Source organism: Aptenodytes forsteri, unplaced genomic scaffold (genome assembly GCF_000699145.1).
Source record: "Aptenodytes forsteri isolate BGI_AS27 unplaced genomic scaffold, ASM69914v1 Scaffold56, whole genome shotgun sequence".
Classification (NCBI taxonomy): domain Eukaryota; kingdom Metazoa; phylum Chordata; class Aves; order Sphenisciformes; family Spheniscidae; genus Aptenodytes; species Aptenodytes forsteri.
The window spans coordinates 6,824,175-6,847,055 of record NW_008796213.1 but is presented as its reverse complement, the minus strand read 5'-3'; the positions used below and the strand labels follow the sequence as shown (position 1 = coordinate 6,847,055).

At 41.0% G+C, this 22,881-nt stretch overlaps 2 protein-coding genes across 2 annotated transcripts in view; one reads left to right on the top strand and one right to left on the bottom strand.

Moving 5' to 3' along the window:
• The window catches only part of SLC41A2 (solute carrier family 41 member 2), a 55,337-nt gene extending 53,584 nt beyond the window's left edge, over positions 1-1,753 (top strand). Inside the window, exon 10 of the mRNA XM_009288389.1 lies at positions 1,568-1,753. Within this exon, the coding sequence (XP_009286664.1) occupies positions 1,568-1,753 (186 nt within the window). The remainder of the gene's footprint in view (positions 1-1,567) is intronic.
• Positions 1,754-18,902: 17,149 nt separating this feature from the next.
• The window catches only part of CHST11 (carbohydrate sulfotransferase 11), a 101,249-nt gene continuing 97,270 nt past the window's right edge, over positions 18,903-22,881 (bottom strand). Inside the window, exon 2 of the mRNA XM_009288388.2 lies at positions 18,903-19,751. Within this exon, the coding sequence (XP_009286663.1) occupies positions 18,903-19,751 (849 nt within the window). The remainder of the gene's footprint in view (positions 19,752-22,881) is intronic.

Here is a 22,881-nt window from a genome sequence, read left to right as displayed (position 1 = left end):
CTACAGAGTCTTCTGTGTACATCCTGTAGGAGATGTTAATGTACAGTATCTTTTATAAACAGGCCTCTTTTTGTTTCTGTTAGAAGAAGGAGCTGACTCAAAGAATCTGATAGTCTTCCAAAGAAAACATCTGTTTTAAATATATTTGTTTGGATTCCAGTCAGCACACCTAGGACTTGCATAATTAGGTTAGACTACACAGTTCCCTTTTCAGAAGATATGTTTATATAAATAAGCCATGCATTTTTCATGAAGCAAATACTCCTCCCTTTTTTTTAATTAGAAATTCCAGCTTGTATTTTAACATATACTTTTGCGAAGTATAATTTAACATAATCTTTTGCAAAGACTAATTGAGAAACTTTTTTCAACACAATTTTTTATGACATTTATTTTACTGTATTTTGTATTGTGGAGAAGTGTCTTGCAACCATCTTATCAGTATTTCAGTAAATGAGTGCATACCTTTATAAAGATGCTTTTGATACCAGTAACTGATCATTTACTAAATAAAATGTGAATTTTATACCTTTTACGACTTTTGATACTGCATATTCCTTTAAATGTACATAGTAGACTTTTTAAAAATGAATTATGGTGGTAACTGTCTTAAGTTTACCCTTCCTAAAGATCTGATTAACTAAAAATACATAAACTACAGTGTTTATTTCATCTTAAGCAGCTCCTTAGAAGAGACAAGAAGAAATGGAATCTCAGTAGTGGTCCTTTCTCCATTGATCTCGTGCTATGCCACACCACATGATTCCACTGAACCAGAATCTCTTATCATACAGCTGCGCAACATTAAAAGAATTCTTTTCTAAAACTGGATTAATGATTATGCATACCTTTGGTATTAAGATCAAACCTCTCGAATGTTCAGACAGTCATATTTGGGAATGAAATCCTTTACTCTGGGACAAATTCAGCCTGGAGTGACAATTTCATAATACATATTGCAGGTGTGCCTTATTATAGAAGGGCTGAAGTTGGTATTTCATGCATAAAAGTAGCTTCTAGGCCATTTTTTGCAGTTCATACAATCCAGACAAAACTGTTCCTAATCTGACCTGGTATTCTTTATATCACCTCTGATTTCAGCTCAGTTCTAGATCTGTGGAAACAAGAGTCACACCTGTGTTGAGTGTTTTCATCTGGGGCAACATCAGTTGGTTCTGAATGATCTCGAAGCCCCGTTCATGCTCTCACTGTACAGAACGATGTCTTGTGTGAGAAGTGCAGTCGAACATTTGGTTGGAGTTTTTGCTTTTTGTTGCCATTTTCAGAAGTCCTCAAGCATAGACTGGGTGAAGAATGCTATCAATGATTCAATGTGTTCCTTCTACCTGTGCATGTGATTGACTGAGTGAAGTTGGCTAAGTGTCCCTGTCTCTAGTCGTGGGGAGTTTTAGTCTGAAATTAATTCATAGTAATTATTTATATTTTTCAAAAGCAGTTGTATACAATAGTGCTAAGTACTAAGGAGACAATAAAGTTGACTGTTGACTTCCTTTCAATGTAACTTAAGTGATAGTAATACAGATTTTGGTTGTTTGATGTTCCGTAGGTGTTTACTCTGTTATGGATTGCTGACTGGATGGTACACCACTTCTGGAAAAAAGGAAAAGATCCTGACAGTTTTTCTATACCTTATCTTACTGCACTGGGAGATCTGCTTGGAACTGCCTTATTAGCTATAGGTTTTCATTTTCTGTGGCTGATAGGTGACAGAGATGGCGATGTCGGAGACTAGTTATTCCAATGGATGCAATGACTTTTCCTGGAATATTGACAAGACCGATCATTCCTCTTGAAGGTCCTCAAAGTGGTTGTTCCATTTGGTATAAGTAAATCAAGTTGACACAGATATAAAACAGCCTTAATGATTTTAGTTTGGTTTGTTTTTTAAGAAATAGTATGGAACTGGGAGGATACTTGAGACCTTTACTCTGAAAACAGGTGGATTGCTGCTAGTTGAAAACATCTGAGTAGACACAATGAAGGGCAGATCAATCCTTTATCAAGTTTTAAATTTTTAAAAGATCTAGTCTTTTAAAAGAACAGTTCCTTACCTGTATTGCGAACCAGAACAATCTCTAATTGCTCATTCAGTGGTGACGAAGAAGAGGGTAAGACCCAATCAGTGGCTTGCTTTGTCTTTCCCTCCCGGGAACCAAGTGGGTATGTATTTTCATCTTACCACAGAAGTGGTTAGTAGACCTCAGATGAATTCAGTTTCATAGATATTACCTGGTTAGTTGATGACATGTTCTTATCTTGCAATTTCAGTGCTGTAGCTCTCTGACCACTGCAGACTTGATATCAATAATAACTGTTATGGTGATTGGAACCCTGATTGTCTAAACATTTTGTCACAAGTTTTATTTCATGTATACTAATATGACCATCAGCATTTATAAAATTAGACACTTGAAAATTGTCTGCAGGACTGAGCCCTTTTTCTTTGTGCTAAAAAGAGCAACCTAGTTATTTTGCTGTTGTGATTTATTAGAACAAGAGCATAGTAAAGACAAATAATGTGATACTGACCTGATCAATAATAATGGATGAATGATTAAAACTCCTTGTGTTGGAAAGTGCATTTTCATTTAGCAACTGAAGACATGTTTAACTAACTGATATTAATGGTGGTGTGACGGGCAGTATCCTGATTTTAATGAAGAGGTGTTGATTCAAATGTAAATACTGATCCCTGACTAAAACGTGGGGTATGAAAGATTATGTTTCCTTTTTAGGCACTTAGGAAGTTACATAAACTTCTAAAATTTCAGAGCTATCTATGTCATCCATTTCTAAGCAGAAATCTCTGCTGACAGGATTTCTGCTTTCAAACTGTGGAAATAATATAGTCAATAAGGAAAATTACTGCTTCTGAATGATTTCTCTTATTTGTATACCTCAATATTTCAAATATACATTGATCATGAGGACTCTGGTTGCCACTTTGAAAAAATGTACTAATTGCTCTGTTTTAAAATGTAGTGGGAGTTCCTCACGGCATATGTTTTTAAAGACTGTAGCATACATCCTAGATGCATAATTAAATAATCAACTCATATTTTAAATGTTGTGATTGAAAGTTTTAAATTTTGAGACTTAAATTAGACAACTAAATCCATATATCAGCATATGTTGTAATCCTGTAAACATTAGTCATGTGATTTATGCATAGAAATCCTCCCTTTTAATTTGATGGACCTACTCAGATGAATTAAATCAATTATGTGGATAAGTGTTAATGGGAATTCTATAGGTGTCGGTCACCTTAAACTCTGTGGAAGTGGAAAGTGTTTGCAATTCTGAAAACCAGCTATTCAGTGCCTACACATGGATTTAGATGCCTGACTTTTAGCTCCCTCATTTAAACCCTTTTATTTAAGCTTTTTCTTACAGTTATGATAATACAGTTGTTTGAATGAATCATATGTATTATGTCTTTTATTATGTGAGAGAAAGATGAAATCTTTCTAACTTCAGGTTCTCTGACTTTTCTTAGTTTGTATTAATGTTATTTAAAATAGTTTCTTGTATGTAGCATTGCGGGAAATACTATTAAATTCTTTAAAATGGACTAGATGTAACTCATTTTTAAATTTTTTTTCAATAATGGTTATTTATTTTTTGTACAGATGTAGATGCATTTTTTTTTTATTCTGATAGAACTGCCATCTGAATCAACTAAGCTGCCATTTCAAGCACTTTTCTCATTAGAGTTACTGGATTTTAAGGTTGTTTTTAAACAAATTGCAAGATTTTTAAAAATTAAAATTTCTTGAGATACTTGTGATCTGTGCTTATCTGATGCGTGAGGGCGTTATAGTATTTAGCCATGGCAGTATCCTTAGTGTGTTAAATATTTTCCCAGTAAATATACAACCACTGTTGGTACAGTCTGCTGACAAATGGGTGAGTGTTTAGGTTGCAGAATTGGGGAAGAAATGTTAAATGGGACAAATTCAGTGAAATTTGAAAAGGGGAAATACGTTGACGGACTGGAATAATCTGGGCATGGAAACAATAAGTGATGGAAAAGTGCAATGGGTAAATTTGGTACTTCAAGAGGAGGAAAGTTCATTGCATGGTTGAGAGAGCAAAATCCATATTGTGGGAAAGAAAGAGGTGCAAACTTTCCCACAGCATTCATTATGAGAGGCAGGAGCAAACAGAAGGAAGTTATTTGGAGAAAAGAATAAAAAGGCACAGCCAGACTTGTTTTTCAGGAAGGGAAGAAAAATGTAACTCGTGTTGAAAGGAGTTGGGGAAGAGGTGGAAAAAGAGATACTTCGGGGAATGGTGGAAGTGAGAAAAAAATGAATGCTCTCAGTAAGATGTGGTTAAAGAGGAGTTTGAGTGGGGAAAGAAGTATGACATTGATAAAGCAGAGAAAACCTTGACATCTGGAAGAGCAAGGAGTAAATACCTACGATGTGAAAAGGGGTTTGATTCCTATGTGGAAGGGGCATTTTAAAAACTTAAAGGGTTTGCTAACTCTGCTACCTATTGTTATGAAGGTAAAAAGCTCTTACCACCAAGTTTCGGGGGCAATTTTATTCCACTACATGAGGATAATATGGGGGAAGGCACGAAAGAGTTCTTGGACACCAGAGAATCTGTCATCTGCTCAAAAGCTGTACTCCCTAAACCAATTTTAACTCTAGTCAAGTCAACCTCTCCACAGTATTCCACCAACTTGATTTTTTAAACGTATCCCAGTAATAGTCAATTACTTCATGTATGTGTCTGTAAGAAATGTTACCAAAAATTCTATTAGAGACAAATTGTGTGCTTTTTGTACTGCTCAAAGCATACAGCTGAAAGGGACATCCTGAGATATTATTCTGTCTCTTGTTATCAAAGCAGCCATATTTTATAATCTTGCAGATAAAATGATCACTCTTCATGTTAAAACTCATTAAGTGTTTTCCTCCCCTCCACCTGCTAGAAGATTCTTTCACACCTCCCCTTATAATTTCTAGCCTAATTAGGGCTATGGCTGATCACATCTATTTGCTTTTGTGTCAGCATGTAGCATTTTTTTGTTTGACTCTTGCTCATATTGGCTCATTCACCCTCATTTAAGCTGCAGGTCATCTTAAAGCTCCTCCTGCAACTTCTTGTACCATTTTCATTCTGCTGATGAGCTAGACCAGCCAGAAGCTCCAGCTGCTTTGCCTTTATGAGTTACTATCTGTTACCTGATGCTGAGTAACTGCTGGAGTGCTCTTGCTTGGCCATACTTACTGCCTACTCTTTTTTTCTCTACTTCAGAAATATCTCTAGGGTAAATAGAAGTAGGGGCAAGTTATTTGAAATGTGTATCAGTTGCCATTCTGAAGGGTTTTGTGACCATCTCAATTGTTCTGTGAGCATGCACGAAAGGGGACAATTTCATTTGTTAAACTACAACTAAATGCAGCTTTAAAATTTGGAGTCAGAAGCATTTCATACCATAGGTGTTTTATTTTCTTCTTCTGTGTAATGCTTTGAAATGATCTTTGATCTAGTGAGTTACTGAATGACTCCAGCTTATTTTTAGAGTGATTATATAGCCAGGGTAGTTCCACGGCTTTATTATGCTGTTTGATATAGGGGAGTATTCTTCTTTTAATGTATTTAGATCAATATTTTGAGTTTTATAGCATCACTGTACATCTTGCCTTAATCTGGGATGTTTAAATTTGCAATATCCTCTTCCACTACCGTGTTTAACATATTAATTTCATTGGGGCTTTTAGAATGCTGAGGAGAAACTGGCGAGCAGCAAATTAATTTCACTTCTTTTTACAATTTGCCAACTAAATTTGACTTTTCTTATACAAAGATTAAAACAGCATGAGGATTAAGGCTTTATAAATGCAGAATAGTTTGCAGAATCAGGACTCAAAATAAGACCTGTCATCGTTTTAATGGATTTGCTATTTCACTTCAGTTCTGAGCATCACGAAAAGCTTTCTTAAACCCAAGAATAACCCAGAATACACACATCGGGAAACAGTAGTACAAGCAGTCTGTAATGAAGTGTGATTGAAATTCCTTATTATTATTATAATGGTGAAATTGCTATTGCAGAGGAGATAGTCTCTTTAGAGGTGCAGAAAATGGCAATAGAATATGGTAATTGAATTATAACCCACTTTAAAGAGTAAGACGATGTTCGGAAACAGTACCGAAGGTATGGGAAGCAATGTGAAGTCTCTTAGTAGGATTTTTCTTTTCTTTTTGGCTAGGTTTTCTGTTTTCTAGGTTTACATGGTTTTAATTGTGTTCTCCAATCCATTCCTAATCAAGTCAGTCTGTTGTTCAGTTATCTTTTGGATTATCATTTTCCCATACATACTCAAAGTTAAAAAGTCAGCTTTCTGTATATAAGGGTGGGGAGGAAGAACTACTAAAGAGGTGTGTTTTGTCATTAAAGCCTCATTCTGATAGCTGTAAAGGAAAGTCTTTCTGTTAAAGTCAATGAAAATCATGCATGCTGTGCATGGATACTCTAGGGAATCTAGTATTAACAAAACATGTTATGAATTTAATTCACGATTAAAGCTAAGAACCAACATGTTCAGTAAATATACACGATGATTGCCATATTCTGGGTGGGTACCCAAGAGCAGCAGTGTACCCCTTAGTCATTCAGCGTTGGCAGGGCTGGATGGGCTTTACTTTCTCTGCAGCTAAAAATTTAATTTGATTTCAAGTCCTGCTAGTTGTTTATTTAATATGCAGGATAGTTAATCCTATGCTTTATTTATGCCTTTATTTCTCAGTTCAAAGTATACTTGAAATTTGCTTCTTCCTTTATTTAGCATTCTTCAACTTGCTCTTTTGGAAGATTTTCTCTTCAAGAGTTGCTAAAAGTCTTGAGAGGTCAAAAAAGTGCTCTCCTTGAATAATTTTAAATCTGCTTTTTGCAAGTGAAATAGGGTCCTGAATGACTTATATGGTAGACATCTTTGGGAATAATTGACTTCTGAATAGTTCCTCGAGATTTAATATCTCTAAGTTCTCAGATTTACATTCTAAGTTTTACTATTAACAGGAACTAAAAAGGATTTTGTGTGTTTACTATTTTTTTCTGTCATCTCCTGGTTTTGATTAATGAAGTTGTTGCCATGTCCTGTCTACAGTAGAACAGCATTTTAATAAAATTGACATTCTAAATGGTTTTCCAAAAATTACGAGCAATAATACTTGTTTTATACTTGGGAAGCAATCATCCACTACTTTCCTCTGAATCCTCATACTATGGTTAGCTTTAGATCTTCCAAAGACCTTTTTTTCCTGTTTGTTTTTGAAGCAGGTTGTTTTCCCTGTGCTGACACAACCGATTATTTTATTCTCTTATAGTATGCAAGATTCTGGAGTAACATTAGAACATGCTTCATCTCAATTGTTTTGAAGACTGAACCAATTTTTACTCATTACGTAGGAAAATTTAGACGTTTGGTTAATTCCAGTTCTAGGGAGATGAATGGTAGCTTTCACTTAAAATAGAAGAGTATCTCTGGAGTTTGGAGCATTTCCAAAACAGAATTTAGCTCGTTAAGCTTGACCACATTAGGTAACTGAGATCAGCTCAGGTACCAAGATCATCTGAATTTATGGACGAAAGCAAAGACGATTTGGAGATGTAGGCAAGCTCTGTATGTACCTAATACATGAAGGTTGGCTGATCGCTCCTCTCCGTTTCATTCATTGCATCTCAGTACTTTGAGATTGCCATTGCTGCTTTTTTAGAGCCAATCCATTAAGGCCACTAAGTACTATGGTAGTGTAAGTCTTATCACATATGCATGGAAACTGCGGTCCCCCTCTGTAACAGAAGACATTAACCCTTTGAAAAAAAAACCTTACGAAACCTGCATGTCATTTGTGCAAAATGAAAGATCTAAAACGCTGCGAATTCAGATACAAAAAGACACGCTCATTCCTAGGTTTCATTTCCAGCTGGCCTTTGCTCTATTCCCACATTAGAAAGCCCATTCATTTTTTTAAAGACTTTTTTAAAGCACTGTAAGGTTACCCTGCCAAAGAGCATGAAACCCGGCTCTGTTAGACACCATGCCTGGTTATGTGCTTTGTGCATGAGACTGACATGAGCTATGACTATGCTCGCCCCTTAGAGAGAACTAAATCCCTTGCTTTGAGCAAAGGCTGACTATATGGTCTTGGCATTAAACAGAATATGGCATTATACAGGATTGGCACTGTGCTGAATATGCAGTACTGGCTGTGCGGGGTTCTTCACCTCAGACAGCTCTATAGCTGGAAGAGCCGTCACCGAGACACCCCCAGTGTTGCTGGTACATAGTAAGACTTGGCTGAAAATTGGGAAAGAAAAACTGTCCACGCAACAGTTCCTCTAACCCATCCAAAGGTATTTACTGAGCTACCCCCCGGCTTCTGCTCCATGGGCCTTCGTTCTGCCCCATGCAAGGTGTCTCAACCATCTGCTTAGGTTCTCCTTTACCTTGTTGACGTCATATGGGATGGGAACTTGCAGATACCTCTGCAATCCATGTTCTTTGTATTTTCATGTCTTACTAGGGACACAGGAAGATGCAGAAATGTCCATCAGTTCAAAGGAAGTTCAGTTCTGCTGTTCACTACAAAAATTGCATTTTAAACATTTATTAAGACCTGTAAATATTTTAAAGTCCTTCCGACTTGAGATTATTGCATTACATAAATGTTTAATAGATACAGAAGCCGCACTTAAGCGCTGATTAATGCATATGTACCTCCGGAATATGTATAGCTTTCAGACTGGCACTAAGAGAAACAAACCTGAACATTTTCAGCACTCATTACAAGAACCAGAGAAATGTCCTATTATCATAGGAAGCCTCTCTCAACAATGTATTCATGAGACAAAACTAATAACTGTTCACCTTTCTGATTGTTGATTCTCATTCCACTCTAACAACATTGCACCCAGTTTTCTGGCATATTATGGAACTGAGGTGTTCAGCGTAAGCTCATTTTTAGTTATCTGATTTTTTTTCAGAGCCACAGCATACCTGCAGATACCCTGCTACCTCGACCATGTCATGGTTGTGTGTATCGTTCACATATGTTCATGGTCAAGTGTCCTGCTAGATAAGGACCAAGTCTTGTAATCCATTTAGTCCTGTTCATACCTATATAGAAATCTCCTGCCACACATAAGAGAAGGAGATTTTTTTTTCCATTTCTCCTGTTTTTAGGAGGGTATTGGTTACAGCCCTGTGGACTAGGCGAGATCCGTTCATCCTCTGTATGCTCTGAGGGCGGCTGTCTCCTGTTTGCAGGCATCCTCTGAAAGCCCCTAGACAATCTGGAGTCCCTTTTCCAACATGAGCCCTCAGGATCGGGAGTAGGAGGGCTGCGGTGTCAAGTGCAGCTGCGCGAACTCGGTAACTAGCCTGGTTTGCCCGTGGAGTTAGGAGGGGGTCTGCATGCTTGCCTCTCACGACTACGGGGTGGGGATGCCAATGGCCGTAGAGCCAGCTTTGTTATAGCCCTGACACCAATTTAATTCCTCTTGTGAAATGGGAGATATGGCCTGGAATCCTTAGTCAACAACCCACAACAAATTTAATTGTCTTCATGTAACGTTTTCAAGTTCAGGCCAAAAATACAGGGAGTCACAATTGCTCTGCATGGCAGACTGATGGTCACTTGATGGAAATGAACCACTGTGAGTGACGGGGGTGGGTAGGATGCCCGGGTTTAGGATGCTCCTCCACTGTCTGACAGCCTCTGGAAAGGGGGGAAGCATCTAGCAATGCAGCGTGCAGCAGCATTCAGTTCACGTCTATCATGACGTGTATGCAGATCACGTCAGCACGATTTCTGATGCAGAAGGAAACCATTAGCTATCACCATCATCTCTTCAGCTGATTATCCTGAAGCTCTTTATTTGATCAAAGGAAAAATGTGAACCTGTTATTTTACTTGGAAGCAGGAGCACACCTGGTTGAATACATCTACTGAAACGTCCTGCTAGAGGGAAAGCTAACACCTCTGTCTCCAGCTGGAAATCTACGCACCTCAAAAGCTCACTTTGCATGGTAATTTGGTAATAAAGGAGGAGTTAACAGTAACACCCATCACAGGGACTATGACAGCACCCGTGAGCAAAAGGCTGATTGCAGCCTTATCCTGGTTTAAGGTATGGAGCACACACGGTTCCTGAGGGCTTTAGATGGAGCCTCTGCCGTTCAAAACCAAGCACAAAATGTCTGAAACCTGAAACCAGTTAATTACTTGAGAAGTGTTGACCTGAATGCTTTCCATCTGACATCTTTACACTTGTGAAAAAGAAGACTGAAATCCAGCCACTGCAAACTAAGTCTGTAACACCTTGCTTAGGAAGTGGGACGGAGCCTATGTACTCTCCTCTGGCTGCATTTCCCAGCGTGGAAATACTCATTAACATTATATGCGAGTCATTCATAGTTTTTAATCAGCTTCCAATAGCCCTGGCAAAGATTTGCCAGGTAACCTGAAACATGCTACAATAAGCAAAGCAAGATTACTCACCTCACTGTGTTCTTAAACGCTTTCCTCTAATTTAATTCTCAATATCTTGGACTCAATGATCTTAAAGGTCTTTTCCAACCTAAATGATTCTATGATTCTATAAAGAGACTCCCCAAACTGAGACTTTCCATCTTAAATTTCCTCCTATCTTGCATTCCTTTTCCATAGTTATACAGACTTAATTTCTCACCCGAATTGCACTCAGCTGTTCCTCCTTCTAATCCTTGCACCATTGACTTCAAGGTTTTTTTCCGTAAAAAAACAATTGTGGATTTAATTTTTGACGTTTTCCTAAGTGACAAAGGGAGGCTTAAAAGCATCTGCTGTAGGAATGATGCATATTGCACATAAAATCATATTGCGCACACAGCAGTAACATTTTTATGATAAAATAGCAAAGTACATTGTAAAATTAATACAAAATAGCTGAATTGTTATGTCTTTCCATATAACTGAAGGCAAATTTCTTAGTAAATCACATATAGCTATAATTCCAGGAAGGAAATTATTTTGTTTTTCTTGAATGGGTGTCTCAGCATTTACTTGGCTGCCTCTGCAAACAACACTTGCCTCTCCAGAGCATGGCTGCTTGCTCCAATTTGACTTTTTTCCTACATCCATCTCTTTCAGGTTCAAAAAATGGTAAAAAAATATGCAGTAACTGATTGCATTAATGGAGCAAACAATCACTTTTTAAAAAAATCCCAACACCTCTACTTTAGACATAAAACTAAACCTGTTTCAGCTAGAATAGTTATCTGCCAAGATAAGTCTGACTAAACTGAGTCTAAGAAAGGCCTAGGCAATGCTCAAACCCTGTCTCTGCAGAAGCTTTTAGAGGAAATTGGGGCTTCTTGTGGGTTGGAGGTTTGGACTTGATGTAGGGCTGCAAATACTTGCTGACAGCACGGATACCTCTTGCTAGCTAAAAAGTCATGAATTGCCACAGTATAATTCTAGTTTTTAGAATAAGCTGAAGCCTAATGGCTTAACTGTTATTATTCAGCTGTATGTTACCCTGACAGCTTTATGTATTAGTAAAAAAATAGAAACGAGGGCATAAACTTTTGGATTGATTTTTCTCTTACTGAGGAAAACAGCTTTGCTTGTTGTTTGGTTTTTAATTAAAAACTCTAACTGAAATGAGATTTTTCAAACCCATGTAATTCTACTTGAAACGCTACGTCTCATTTTCCAAAATACTCTGTCCATTTGTTGGATAGTATACATACTGATAGGATGTATACTGCTAAACTCCTAAAGAAATGTTATCTCCATTCTGCATTTGCTCAAAAAGTAGGAACAGAGGAACAGTTTCAATGTCAAAGTCAGTAACTTTTTTTTAAAATACTGGCAAAAGGTATTTTTAAAAACTCACAAATGAATGAAAATATTATCTGTATTTTTCTTCCATGAATAAGTCACTATTTGCAGTCCTAAATGCCCCTGACTTAGCCAACAGAAGCCATTTAATGACAGTGAGTTGAATCTCACAGTTGGGAAGCTTGAGCACTCCAGTAGATTGACATTTCAAGTAACGGGGCGAAAAGGTCTGCTGTGCATCATTTCAATAGGGAAAATAAAGTTGATTCTTTTCTTAACACAGATTTTTTTAAAAACTGATTTGCATGCAATTTGGGGAGGTAGCTTTTGGATATGTTGTCCTTTAGCGCACCGAAGAATAAAACCGGACTCTAATTTTTCAAAATTTTCAACCTTTGGCAAAGTTGTAAGTGCAACTGGAAAAGCAAGCTATTTTTGTGTGGCATCAGGAGTCTTTACGTGATGATGTGTAACACAGCCAGCAAGAAAAGCACGGCACTGCTGGTCGGGAAGCATATGCTCTAGTTTCCACTCGGCTGCATTTATTTAATTTTTTTTCTCTCTTCTTTCCAGTTCCCCATATTTATTTAGGTTTTTTGTAATTATGGTAGAATTAAATGAAATGTGTTTTCGTCCAAAGAAAGGTTGGGAAGTGTTGGCAGAGCTCGTGCCCGCATGGAGAGCGTTACGACCACAGGGACAGGCTTTCTTCGAACTTTGCATCATCTCCACTGGGCTTATTTGTGCGATCTTGTCACTTGCCCAGGCGAGAGGACACCTCAGCCGTGTAGGATCCTGCTGCTTCGTTGCATCCCCCAGTGCTCCACACTCATCTCTCCAGTGGCCGGGGTGCCGTGGTCCTGCTGCCACCAGCTCTCCTGTCATACAGCAGCAGCGGTGGTTTGTATCCGGGAGCAGCCGCGGGGCAGAAGCTGTATGCTGGGTATGAATGGGAAGCGATTTTGTAAAATTTTTAATTATTTAATGGAAAAATTGAGGCTTGCCAAAAAGACAAATCCTCATGCTTCCTTCCACTGGAGCAAATCCAATTTTGTCAGTCCCTGTGGCAGTATCAGGCTCTTCTCCGCTATCTTACAAGCAATGAAGAAATTCGTCCAAAAGCTGTGCACCCAAAAGCTGTGCGGAGAGGCCACTTCTTACCCCATTATCCCAAAAATGGAACTTTCTAAAGCCCCCCAGCTCACCCCCTCCATGGCTGAGCTCTGCAGCTGCTGCTCCCCGCTTGCCTGGGCTCAGTCCCCTGGCGTGCCCTGACCCACCTGTCCCCATGCAGCCAGAGGATTTCTACCGGCCTTCGTTTCTGCGTGACACCGCACTACATCTTTGTGAATGCAGATGTTACTGAAGCTGATGGGCTCTCTCAGGGTGGTGTAGTGGCTCGCTTAGACCCATGTGCTGCCCCAACAGGATTGCATTGCTTTGAAGAGTATGTAATCCTTGCCCGGCCAAGCTGCGGAGGGAGGCAGAGTGATGAGCACAGTGGCTGGAGCCAGGCTAATCGCTCACTTAGATCAAGTCCTTCTCAAGACCTTCTTAATTATCTCCCTCTCTGATTGAGATTGCAGAGGAGACAAATCACCGATGTTTTGAAATGTGAAGGTTGTTGTCTTAATACTGCACAGCCAGGCTGTGATTTCAGGAAGCTGTGCTGCAGTTCTGCCTCTTAATGAGTGAGTGCAGGGTGGTGGGGTGTTTGAGGTGGGAACGGGCTTGGGCTCTAAAGATAGCCAATGCCCCACCACGTGCTGTGACACCTTCTCAGCAGATTTCCTATTTTCTGTTTGTCTCTGCTCTCATTGTGAACAACGTTTGCCTTGTGAGGAGCAGGGCTGGCAGATTAAATGGTCTGTTTGCCACTGGCAGTGCTGCACCCAGAATATGGCATCTAGTTTTTGGGGCCTTCCCCAATTCAAGAAGGATGTTGAGATGCTGGAGAGGGCTACCAAGGTGTTCAGTGATCTAAAGCGTATAACCAAAAAGGACACTTTGAGGGATCTGGCCTTATTTAGCCTGGTGACAACAGGGCTAACTGGGAATCTAATAGCAGTCTACAACTACGTGAAGGGGACTTACAAAGAAAGTGAATCCTAACTCTTCCTCCAGTAGTGATAGATGATGGACACACGTTGAAGGCCAGGAGTCTCACAGTGGCCACTAGGAAAAAAACATCTCTGCTGGGAGGGTAGTACGGCACTGGAACAGGTTGCCCAGAGAGGGGCTGAGCCCTCCATCCCCAGAGGTATTGAAGCCTTGGCTAGCCAAAACCACGGCCAACCTGGACTTGGTGACCTTCAGCAGTAGGGTGGCCCAGCTGACCTCTAGGGTCCCTTCCAACAACATGGTCACAATGGTGAGCAGTTATTTTCTAAATGTATCTTTTTCCTAAGTATAATTTATGGTGCTGATTTCCTCACCCAAGTTTGTCTTCAAAGCCCAGCTTTCTGGCCTCAGTGAAAACCATGAACAAGACCACGCAGGTTTGGGGACTGCTGGAAATGTTTAACTCAAAGCCATTGTAGTGAATTCACATGAAGGTGGGCAAGCACATGGCTCATCAGACAGCTGGAGTTTATTTCATCTGACTGACTCTAAAACACCCTTGCTTGAGGTGGGACGATGTTTCCGGGCATGCGACAGGTCTTAAATTGACAGCCCTCATCCTTGCTGGCTGGGAACTTGGGGAGGAAGGGACCAAGAGGGATCTTCTCAGATGAATTTAGATTTCCTGCTCCATAGCAGTAGATAATTTTGAATCTTCTGCTTGTCCTGCCACAACAACCCTTGTGAGAAAGCAAAGCTATGCAGACAAAAATCCCACCCTCAGCCGTGAAAGAATGAGCCAGAAATAAAGCACACAGAGAGGAACTTTCTTTCTTCAATTTAATTGAAGTTACTTAGAAAAATAATCAGGCTTGAACGGCTTTTTTAAGGAAAGATTCATGAGCAGTTCACACTTGTGTTGGCAATGTATAATTTAGCTTTTTTCTTTATTAACAGTATATTTAGGTATGAGGAGATACTTTTCTACAACAAGCCTTCTACTGCATACAAATAGGTTAAAAAAAAAATCCAACCCCACATCGATGTTAAATTATTCGTACACATTGTATTGTGCATGCATGTAAGAAAATAACACTCTCTGTAACAAGAGTAATAGTAAGGACAGTCCCTTTTTGTACCTGAAAAGTGCAGCAGACTACAGTGAAACCCTAAAACATCTGGGGTCAACTTACTTCTAAAAGCACTTCTGCTTGCGGATTATTTATTTCACTTGTCTTACGCAGCGCATGGTTCAGGCAGTTTGCACGTTTCTGTGATAATGGACATGGTTTATGAAGAGGCTGAAGCATGGACCAAGTCAGGTTTGGGGGGACCTCCCACTGCCCAGGAGTCACCACTGTGTTCAGATGGGCCAAATCCAGCCTGGGCTCCAGGTTAAGGTGCTTGGGGCCATCGGGGCGGGAACGAGCCCCCAGCTGTGGGTATTGCACCGGGTAAGGATCCGTGGGCGCTGCTGGGCTCAGCACTGGCCCTGCCAAATGACGGGGAGGCACCGGCTGCTCAGAGATGGGAATCATTGCTCCTCGAGCCCAGCGGCTTTGAGGGGGCTGGGGGCAGAGGTGGGGAGCGGGATCTTCCCTGCTGGGTCTTCTCTGCACTCACCACTGCTCAACTCATACACATCCTTCTAAAACAGCAGCAACTCGGGTGGCCCTTGCGGCCCCACGGGCACATCTGCATTTTGAATTTTGCTGTGGCTGCAGTTTTGCCTGTTCGTCTCCCGGGATCAGCTGTGGCCGCAGCAGAAATGAACCCGGGAGGGAGGGAGGCAGGGCTCAGGAGCAGACCAGCCCCTCGGTTCCTCTGGCTGGGAAACCCAGTGAAGAGATGGCGTAAAACCAACCCGGTTTCCCGGCTGTCCCCGCACTGCAGGTGGTGGCTGCCAGCTCGCTGAGATGAGGAGGAATGACCCTGAACATCCCCCTGTGCGGGGGGAGTAAAAAGAGCTATTTTTTGGCTCAGTCAAAACAACACACCCAGTAGACCAAAAAAAAAGGCTATTCCTTAACATTTGTGGTCCTCCTCTGACCTGGTGAGGGCTTCGTGCTCAACGCGCAGGACATGATCATATCCAGCATGTCAGTTGTTCATTTCAAACACAGATCTACAGCCCACCCACAGCACCCCAAAACAGACATAACACGCTAAAGGGACAGTTTGTAGTAGTTTGGGATCAAGGTTTTTAAAAAGCAAGTGACTTTTAAGTACCAGCTTAAGACCACATAAAAGCCATCTCGGTGCTGAGCATCTGCCTGTAGGGCAGCCCTCTGCGGGGAGGCAGAATTTGGGTAATCAAACCCAAAGCTGCTGCTAAAAATCCCGGCTTGAGCAGCCCTCACCCCTCAGATCTCCTGAACATTTTTTTCTCCTAAAGCTTTTCTATCACAGCTGTCAAATAGGGGTTTTGTGTCTCCAAAGCAGTGAAACTAAAGACAGTATTTCAGAACAGATAAAAACGTGGTGACGACAGAGGAAAGTACAAAAAGAAAGGGGGAAGCACATCCCATTTTTAAAATATTTACTTTCTGAAGCAACTTTTTTCTTAAATGAAAAAATTCACATCACAATCTGTTGGCGGGATTAACAGTTAACTGAAGAGAAAATTGGACCAAAACATGAGCACTGTTGGATACAAGACCAAACAAGCACACAAATAGCTTGCGGGAAATACTGGAGGGGGAGAGGGGAAATCTACCCTCAGACAGATTATCTTTTTTTTAACAAACATACAACCGCTGAACTGCGAACAAAAGAAAGCCAGGGCACACTGTGATAGGCACTTGCAACAGCTCTGCATACTCTAAACGAGAAAAAAACTGCTTTCAAGTAAAACACCAGCCAGCGATCGGCAACCGCTCAGGAATTCAGAGCTGTCAGGAGCAGACAGACAGCTCTTCGCTAGCCACCGGGTCAGCGCTCCGGGTTACAAATAGGACCTGGGTTATGAAAATTGTGGCTTTTCCAGAATGGATGACAGATTTATTTGTAGGGTATGATAAAAAAAATTAATGACCCGAATCCTGGCTAAGAACAAATCCAATTTTGAAAGGACTTCAGCTGCTGTTTGTTATGTTAATTTGTTCTTCGCTGAGATTTATTCAGCGACTTATTTTTATAAAATAAGACAGAACTTATTTTTCTTTAACCATGTATGTGTCCTGGAGACTAATGTAATTCAGTGGGTATTATCGGCTACTGTACAATACGACATTTTCAGGATCTGGCTCTGATACTGTTAAAACAGCTCTGCCTTCAGCTGAGTTTATTTAAATCTTCACTAATTTTTCAAAGGGTTGGGTTTGCTCATAAGATTGACACGCAGGCAAGTCAAATCCCCATTTTAACAATCGTTCAACTTTAAAACAGATTTTAAGTTCCCACAAGCACCTCCACTTAAGCCTCTGCCTCCTTCTGCCCATCAGCTGGCTGCCGGCGCTGCCACCCCAGGACGGGACAGCTTGAAGAAGCTACAGACCGTTCCCCAGGCAGGCGCCTGCCGCCCGCTTGGCCACACACCTCAAGCATCAAATTAAAGCAAGATTTCGAGAAGCCTGTACTTCTGCCCACTGAGCTTGCTAATAGAGCCACACTGAAATCTCATTTTTTCATTATTTATTTGCCGCAAATAGGTTACTACTTGCTTGCCCAAAACAATCGCTCGGTGTGCTATGCCTGGTACAAACTGCCACCCCAACCAGCTGTTATACACAAAACAACCGCTACTGGGATGTTCACCTTAAACACAAAGGTCGTGGCCTCACACTAGAGCTGACTTAGATGAAATACTAATCCACTGGCAATCAGAAACATCCCTGTCAACGGTATTTAGGCATCAACTAAAAAAAGACGACTTCCCCGTCCCCCTAGGAAAAAGCCATGAAACCAGCATGTAGGAAGAGGAGAGACCTTTTTTATTGCCTTGCATGCTTAGAGATCAACACCAAGATGACTTTCTGACTTTTCAAATTACATGCCCGCATCCTTTATAGCAACGTATTGTGACTGGTGCTTTTTGAGCCAATTTTGGTTGCCCATCTTAAGATCAATTAAGGAGGCATGACTTGCAGAGGATGGAGCTCCCCCCACCCCCATCCTGAATATGAATTAAGTCAATGCCAATTGCTTTGGGCATTCAAAAATCTCTGCAGTCACTTTCAAAATGCTGATTTTTTCTGATGGACCATCTGCAAATCTGCGTTCATTTGGGCTGGCAGGCTTTAAATTAAGAGACAGTGGGACTGGTCATTTCTTGATAAAATTATTAAGTCCAGACTTACAAAAAGTTCATGGTTTCTCTTCCCAAGGAATACATTCACATTTCTTTCAGTCATGGGTTTTAGGTATCATGAATCTATCAAAATCTGTTTTACTTTTCCCTTTCAGGGCTAGAAAGATAGATTTTTTTTTAGTACGCTTAAGTGCAATATCGCTTTCTGAAGAAATTATTTCCACCACTCTTCTCAAAGCGTGTGGTATCAAGAACCATTCCCGTATTTACCTGCACCAACGGCTAATGGAAGAATATTATTACCCAGAGACAAGCTCAACTGAGGAAAGCACAAAACCAGACTCCTTTCGTCCAAGCGTTATCTTATCTCTGCTGCTGAAGTGACACCTACCAAGAGACCATATTTTAAATAAGTATAAATAACATTAATTAGAATTGGAGGAATGCAAGATCAAGGAAATTCACCAGAACACAATTAACATTTTTTTTAAACAGTGTAGCAGTATTATTCATTTCTACAGCTAGATCGTCACAATCCTGTTACCCTGCAAAGAGAGCTGTCCTTTCTTACAGATGATTTAAATAATTTTGACTGTGCTGCTCGCAGCATCATTCAAAAAAAGAAAATATTAATTTACAAAATAACCCATTCTCCATATTTATTATGACAAATAAAAATCTTAAATAAAACAGGCTTTCTCTCCCCTCTCTCCCCCCGACCCATCCCTCATTCCAATTTCAGGTAGCTTGGCACTGAGTAATTGAACATTAAAAAATCAAGTTTGTAGACTTCATACAGCTGCGTTTGGTGCTCGGAGCTGATGTTCTGGAAGAACTCTGTGGTCATTTCATCAGTAGTTCTCGTAGACTTTGCATAGGTGGGGAACTTCAGGTAGTTGCCTACTCCGGCCAGCTGGAGAATGTAATTCGAATCCTCTTCAAGCGTTTCGTATTTTCCTATGAGGTCGTAGTGGATGTGGCAAGGGTGGCAGAGGGAGAACACAGTCTGCCAATGCTCATTGAAGGGCTCTTCTCTTTGGGTGTGCGGGTCGATGAGATACGCCACAAACTCTTCAAATTTCACGTCATCACCTTTACGCAGAGCTTCCTGGGTTGCGTTTTTCCTCTGGCGCCTCACGATTTTGGTGCCGTATCGCTTGTGGAAGGAAGTGTTGTACTTCTGGGTGAACTTGTTCCTGTAGGCTGACACCAGTCTCTCGAAAGGCTCGCGAACAAAGAGGAACTTCATGTAGTTTTTCAAGCGGTGGTTGATCTCTGGGATGCTGTACTGGTTGAGGGTCTTCAGGTTCGAAGACACGTGGGCTTCGTTGGCTGGGATTTCCATCGGATCGCTGTACTTGCCTCTTCCCGTCAAAACCATCATGACTCTCTTCCAGTTTGTGCAGGCCACTTTGGGAACATAGCAATAGATCATTTCATGATCTTCATCCACAACCAGGTGTTTGAGATCGTTGGGTGTCAGCACACGGCGCTTCCTGCTAGATACACTGTTTGCTCGGCATGTGTCTGTCACTTGGTCTCGTCTAATCTGATGAAGAATTGCTGTGTTGGACAACTGCAAAGAAAGCACAGGCACTAGTAAGTCAAGCGGCTGGGAAACTCTTACTGCCTTTTTGCTTATTATACAAATTCACAGAAAAGTAGATTACTACCTGCATAGAACAGTTCATTATGTCGCTGAGTAAAATTGTTCCTATGCTAGAAGATAAACTCTTTTTGTCTCCAAACTTCTTGATACGTGCTGCTTAAATGCTGTTCACAAAGAAAGTGTCCAGGCCTTTGCTTTGAAGCCAACACAAAGGAGCACAAGTGCTCACACAGCCTGGTGGCAAGTGTATTTACAGCACCCTCGTCCTGAGATGCGGTCACTGCTTTTCATAATCCTGGAAAACAGATCTTCCCTCTACCCTGCAGTCCACCCCTGGCTACAGCAGTGCTGGACCCTGCCTGACCTTTTGCTGCTGAGATGGCGTAGGAAGACACCAGAGTTGGAAAATTTGTCAAAATGAAAACAGTATGTGCTCTTGTTGCTGATGTCTTTTATGCTAGAGAATTAATAATTGTGGCTTGTTTCTTGGCTATGACCTTGGCAGAAGAAATGAAGCCCGTAGAGATTCCTGCTACTCCCCAAGGGGAACATTCACTCATGTGATTTCTTGAGGAGCAGGGAGACTATTAGCTATAAATTTGCCTCTCTGCTAAAGCCATACTGACAAAGAAAGAAAAAAGTGTGTGGCCTTCTAACACACACAGCACTATATTCCCCCATAGACTTTTATTATTTTGTTAATAGCCCCCTAACTTTCTACTATTACCGCTACTGGATGCTTTGGAGAGGCTGTAATCTGTCTTGGTGAGGCTCACAGGGCAGCTGCACAGAGATGGCCACGGTCTCGCCAACTCTGCCCAGATTGTGTCCAGCGACAACAGCGAGAGCTTCTGCTAAGGCAGGTAATGAGCTCCTCTGGGAAACAGGGAATATTAGCCCAAGCAAAGGACCATGCCGACGCAGGGCTCCTGTGTTTGGTTACTCAGAGTCATCTGAGGTGTCTCTGCATGGCACGGTGTTTTGCTGTGCAGCTCTACCCTCACTGCTACAAACACCTTTTTACATATTCTGAATAAATTGCATCAAAGCAACAGGGGGAAGGTTTTGGTAATGTTATTTACATTTACTTAACCCCACTTACCTGTGGATTTCAAAGAGCCTTACGCACAATAACTAGTTTAGCCTCAAAGCCAAGTATTAAGGCAAGTATTGACCTTCTTATCTGATAGGCAAGGAGGTCTGAGATTCCTTCTTGAACGCTGAGTCTTTCAAAAGGGTTTATCTGATACCTTCTAGTTAGGTTAACATGAATCACAGGACACTGCAATGAAGCAGTTGAGGCAATGTAGACTGCATACATCTGCTATGGGGCTGTATAGCCTTTCGTTATAGGGGTCTTCCCCCTCGATGGTATAATACCCTTGGCAAATGGTTTTGCACCAGCTTGGGGGTTCATACTGAACCTCCAGTTCCTGCAGTCATGGGTCAAATCTCTGTTTTCAATATCGGTAGTTAACCCTGATTCATATTAAAAAAACCCTCAAAGAACAGGATCCAACTGCACTTTAGAGGCAAAACCCAAACCAAACCCCAAGATGGGACCAAGCCAATTGTACGATTTCTGAGCTTTGGAGGGAAAGGAGGTAGAAATTGTATTGTTACGGACAAGACCTAAGAGCCCAGGTTTCACCCGCCCAAGGGGCAGCAAAAGCTTTTGCAACACGTGAGCAGCAGAGACTCTCCCTCCCTCTGAGCTGCGGTGGGTTGCAGAGGAATGTTCTCGTGGGATGGGCAACACCAAGGGGCTGGTGCACCTCAGACTTGGGCAGAAGGATTTTTTTCTTCAGGACAGCATTTATATGCCAAGCCTGGGACCTCTGTATTTTGTACAGTGCCACCCACCACTTCTCCTCTGAATTCCTTGATACTTTCCTCATCTCATCTCTTTAGCCCCTTTGTTCAGCAAAACGTTGGCTAATGGTTAAAACATGCAGTAGCCCAGTGCAGCTCCTTTAGACAGCTTGGCTTGTCTTTTGTGCCTGTGTGGTATCCCCCTGAATACCTCCCAGGTGCAGTTCAAGGGCAGTTTTGTGTTATAGTCTGAGAGATGAGAAGCCAGATGTGAAATGTGCTTCATGTTTCCTAGGAAAACTGACTGGCAGGGAGTTTCCAAAATAAGATGTTAGAAAGCAGTTGTCAAGGACCACACAGATTTTTGAAGAAAATGACTTTTTTTGGTTAAAAAAATATAAAATCCCTATTTCAATTTATGTTGTCCTCAGAGAGAAACAGAACTAATGGTCAGCTTTATACTGGCTAGAGTTACCAGTGAATAATTTTCAAAGAACTAAACAAAACCCTATGCAAACACACAGGCATACAAATTCTCCTCTGCAAACAGATAAAATGCTGAAATCTCTCCTCCTGCAGATTTTCATCAATATCGTATAGCACAGTACTGCTGTTTGCCTCTGGTTTTAGAGTTAAAAAAATAAAGACATGCCTGAGTATACTGCTACATTACAATATGTTAATGCACAGTATTTGCTTTTCTGGTGCTGTTCTTGGGATAAATACAGAATTAAGTGGATGAGATTCTACAGCCTGTATTAGGCAGAAGGTCAGATTTGATAATCTAATGGTTGCTTCAGACCCTAACCTGCAGATTAATCTTTGTAGAGCCGTGCTTTGCTCCTGATTTCATTCCTACACCAATAGGCTAAGCACTTCTTCCCCATACATTAACATCAATGAGATTTTCAGGCATTCTGAGTAAGGGGAAAAATGCAGCCTTAGTATTTGCAATTGCAAATGAGATTGTACTACATTAAATTCACTTAAAAGATGATACTTGTGCATTTTGAAGTGGTACTTGTCTCCCACTCTTCTTAACATGGAAGAAATATGAAGAAATGGCATACAGGCTTGGTCAGCTATATTTACTAAATATACACCAACACCCCCGCGGTCAGCTCTGCACGTGCTCTGGCCCGTCTGGTGGCACACAGAACACATTAAATATCAGTGTAACACTAAAAGGGTATTGCCCTATTCTCATAAATTACAGTACCATTTGGTATGGCTGATGGATGAAGGACCATGTAAGAATTAGTCGAAAGCTCTACTTCCTCCCCCC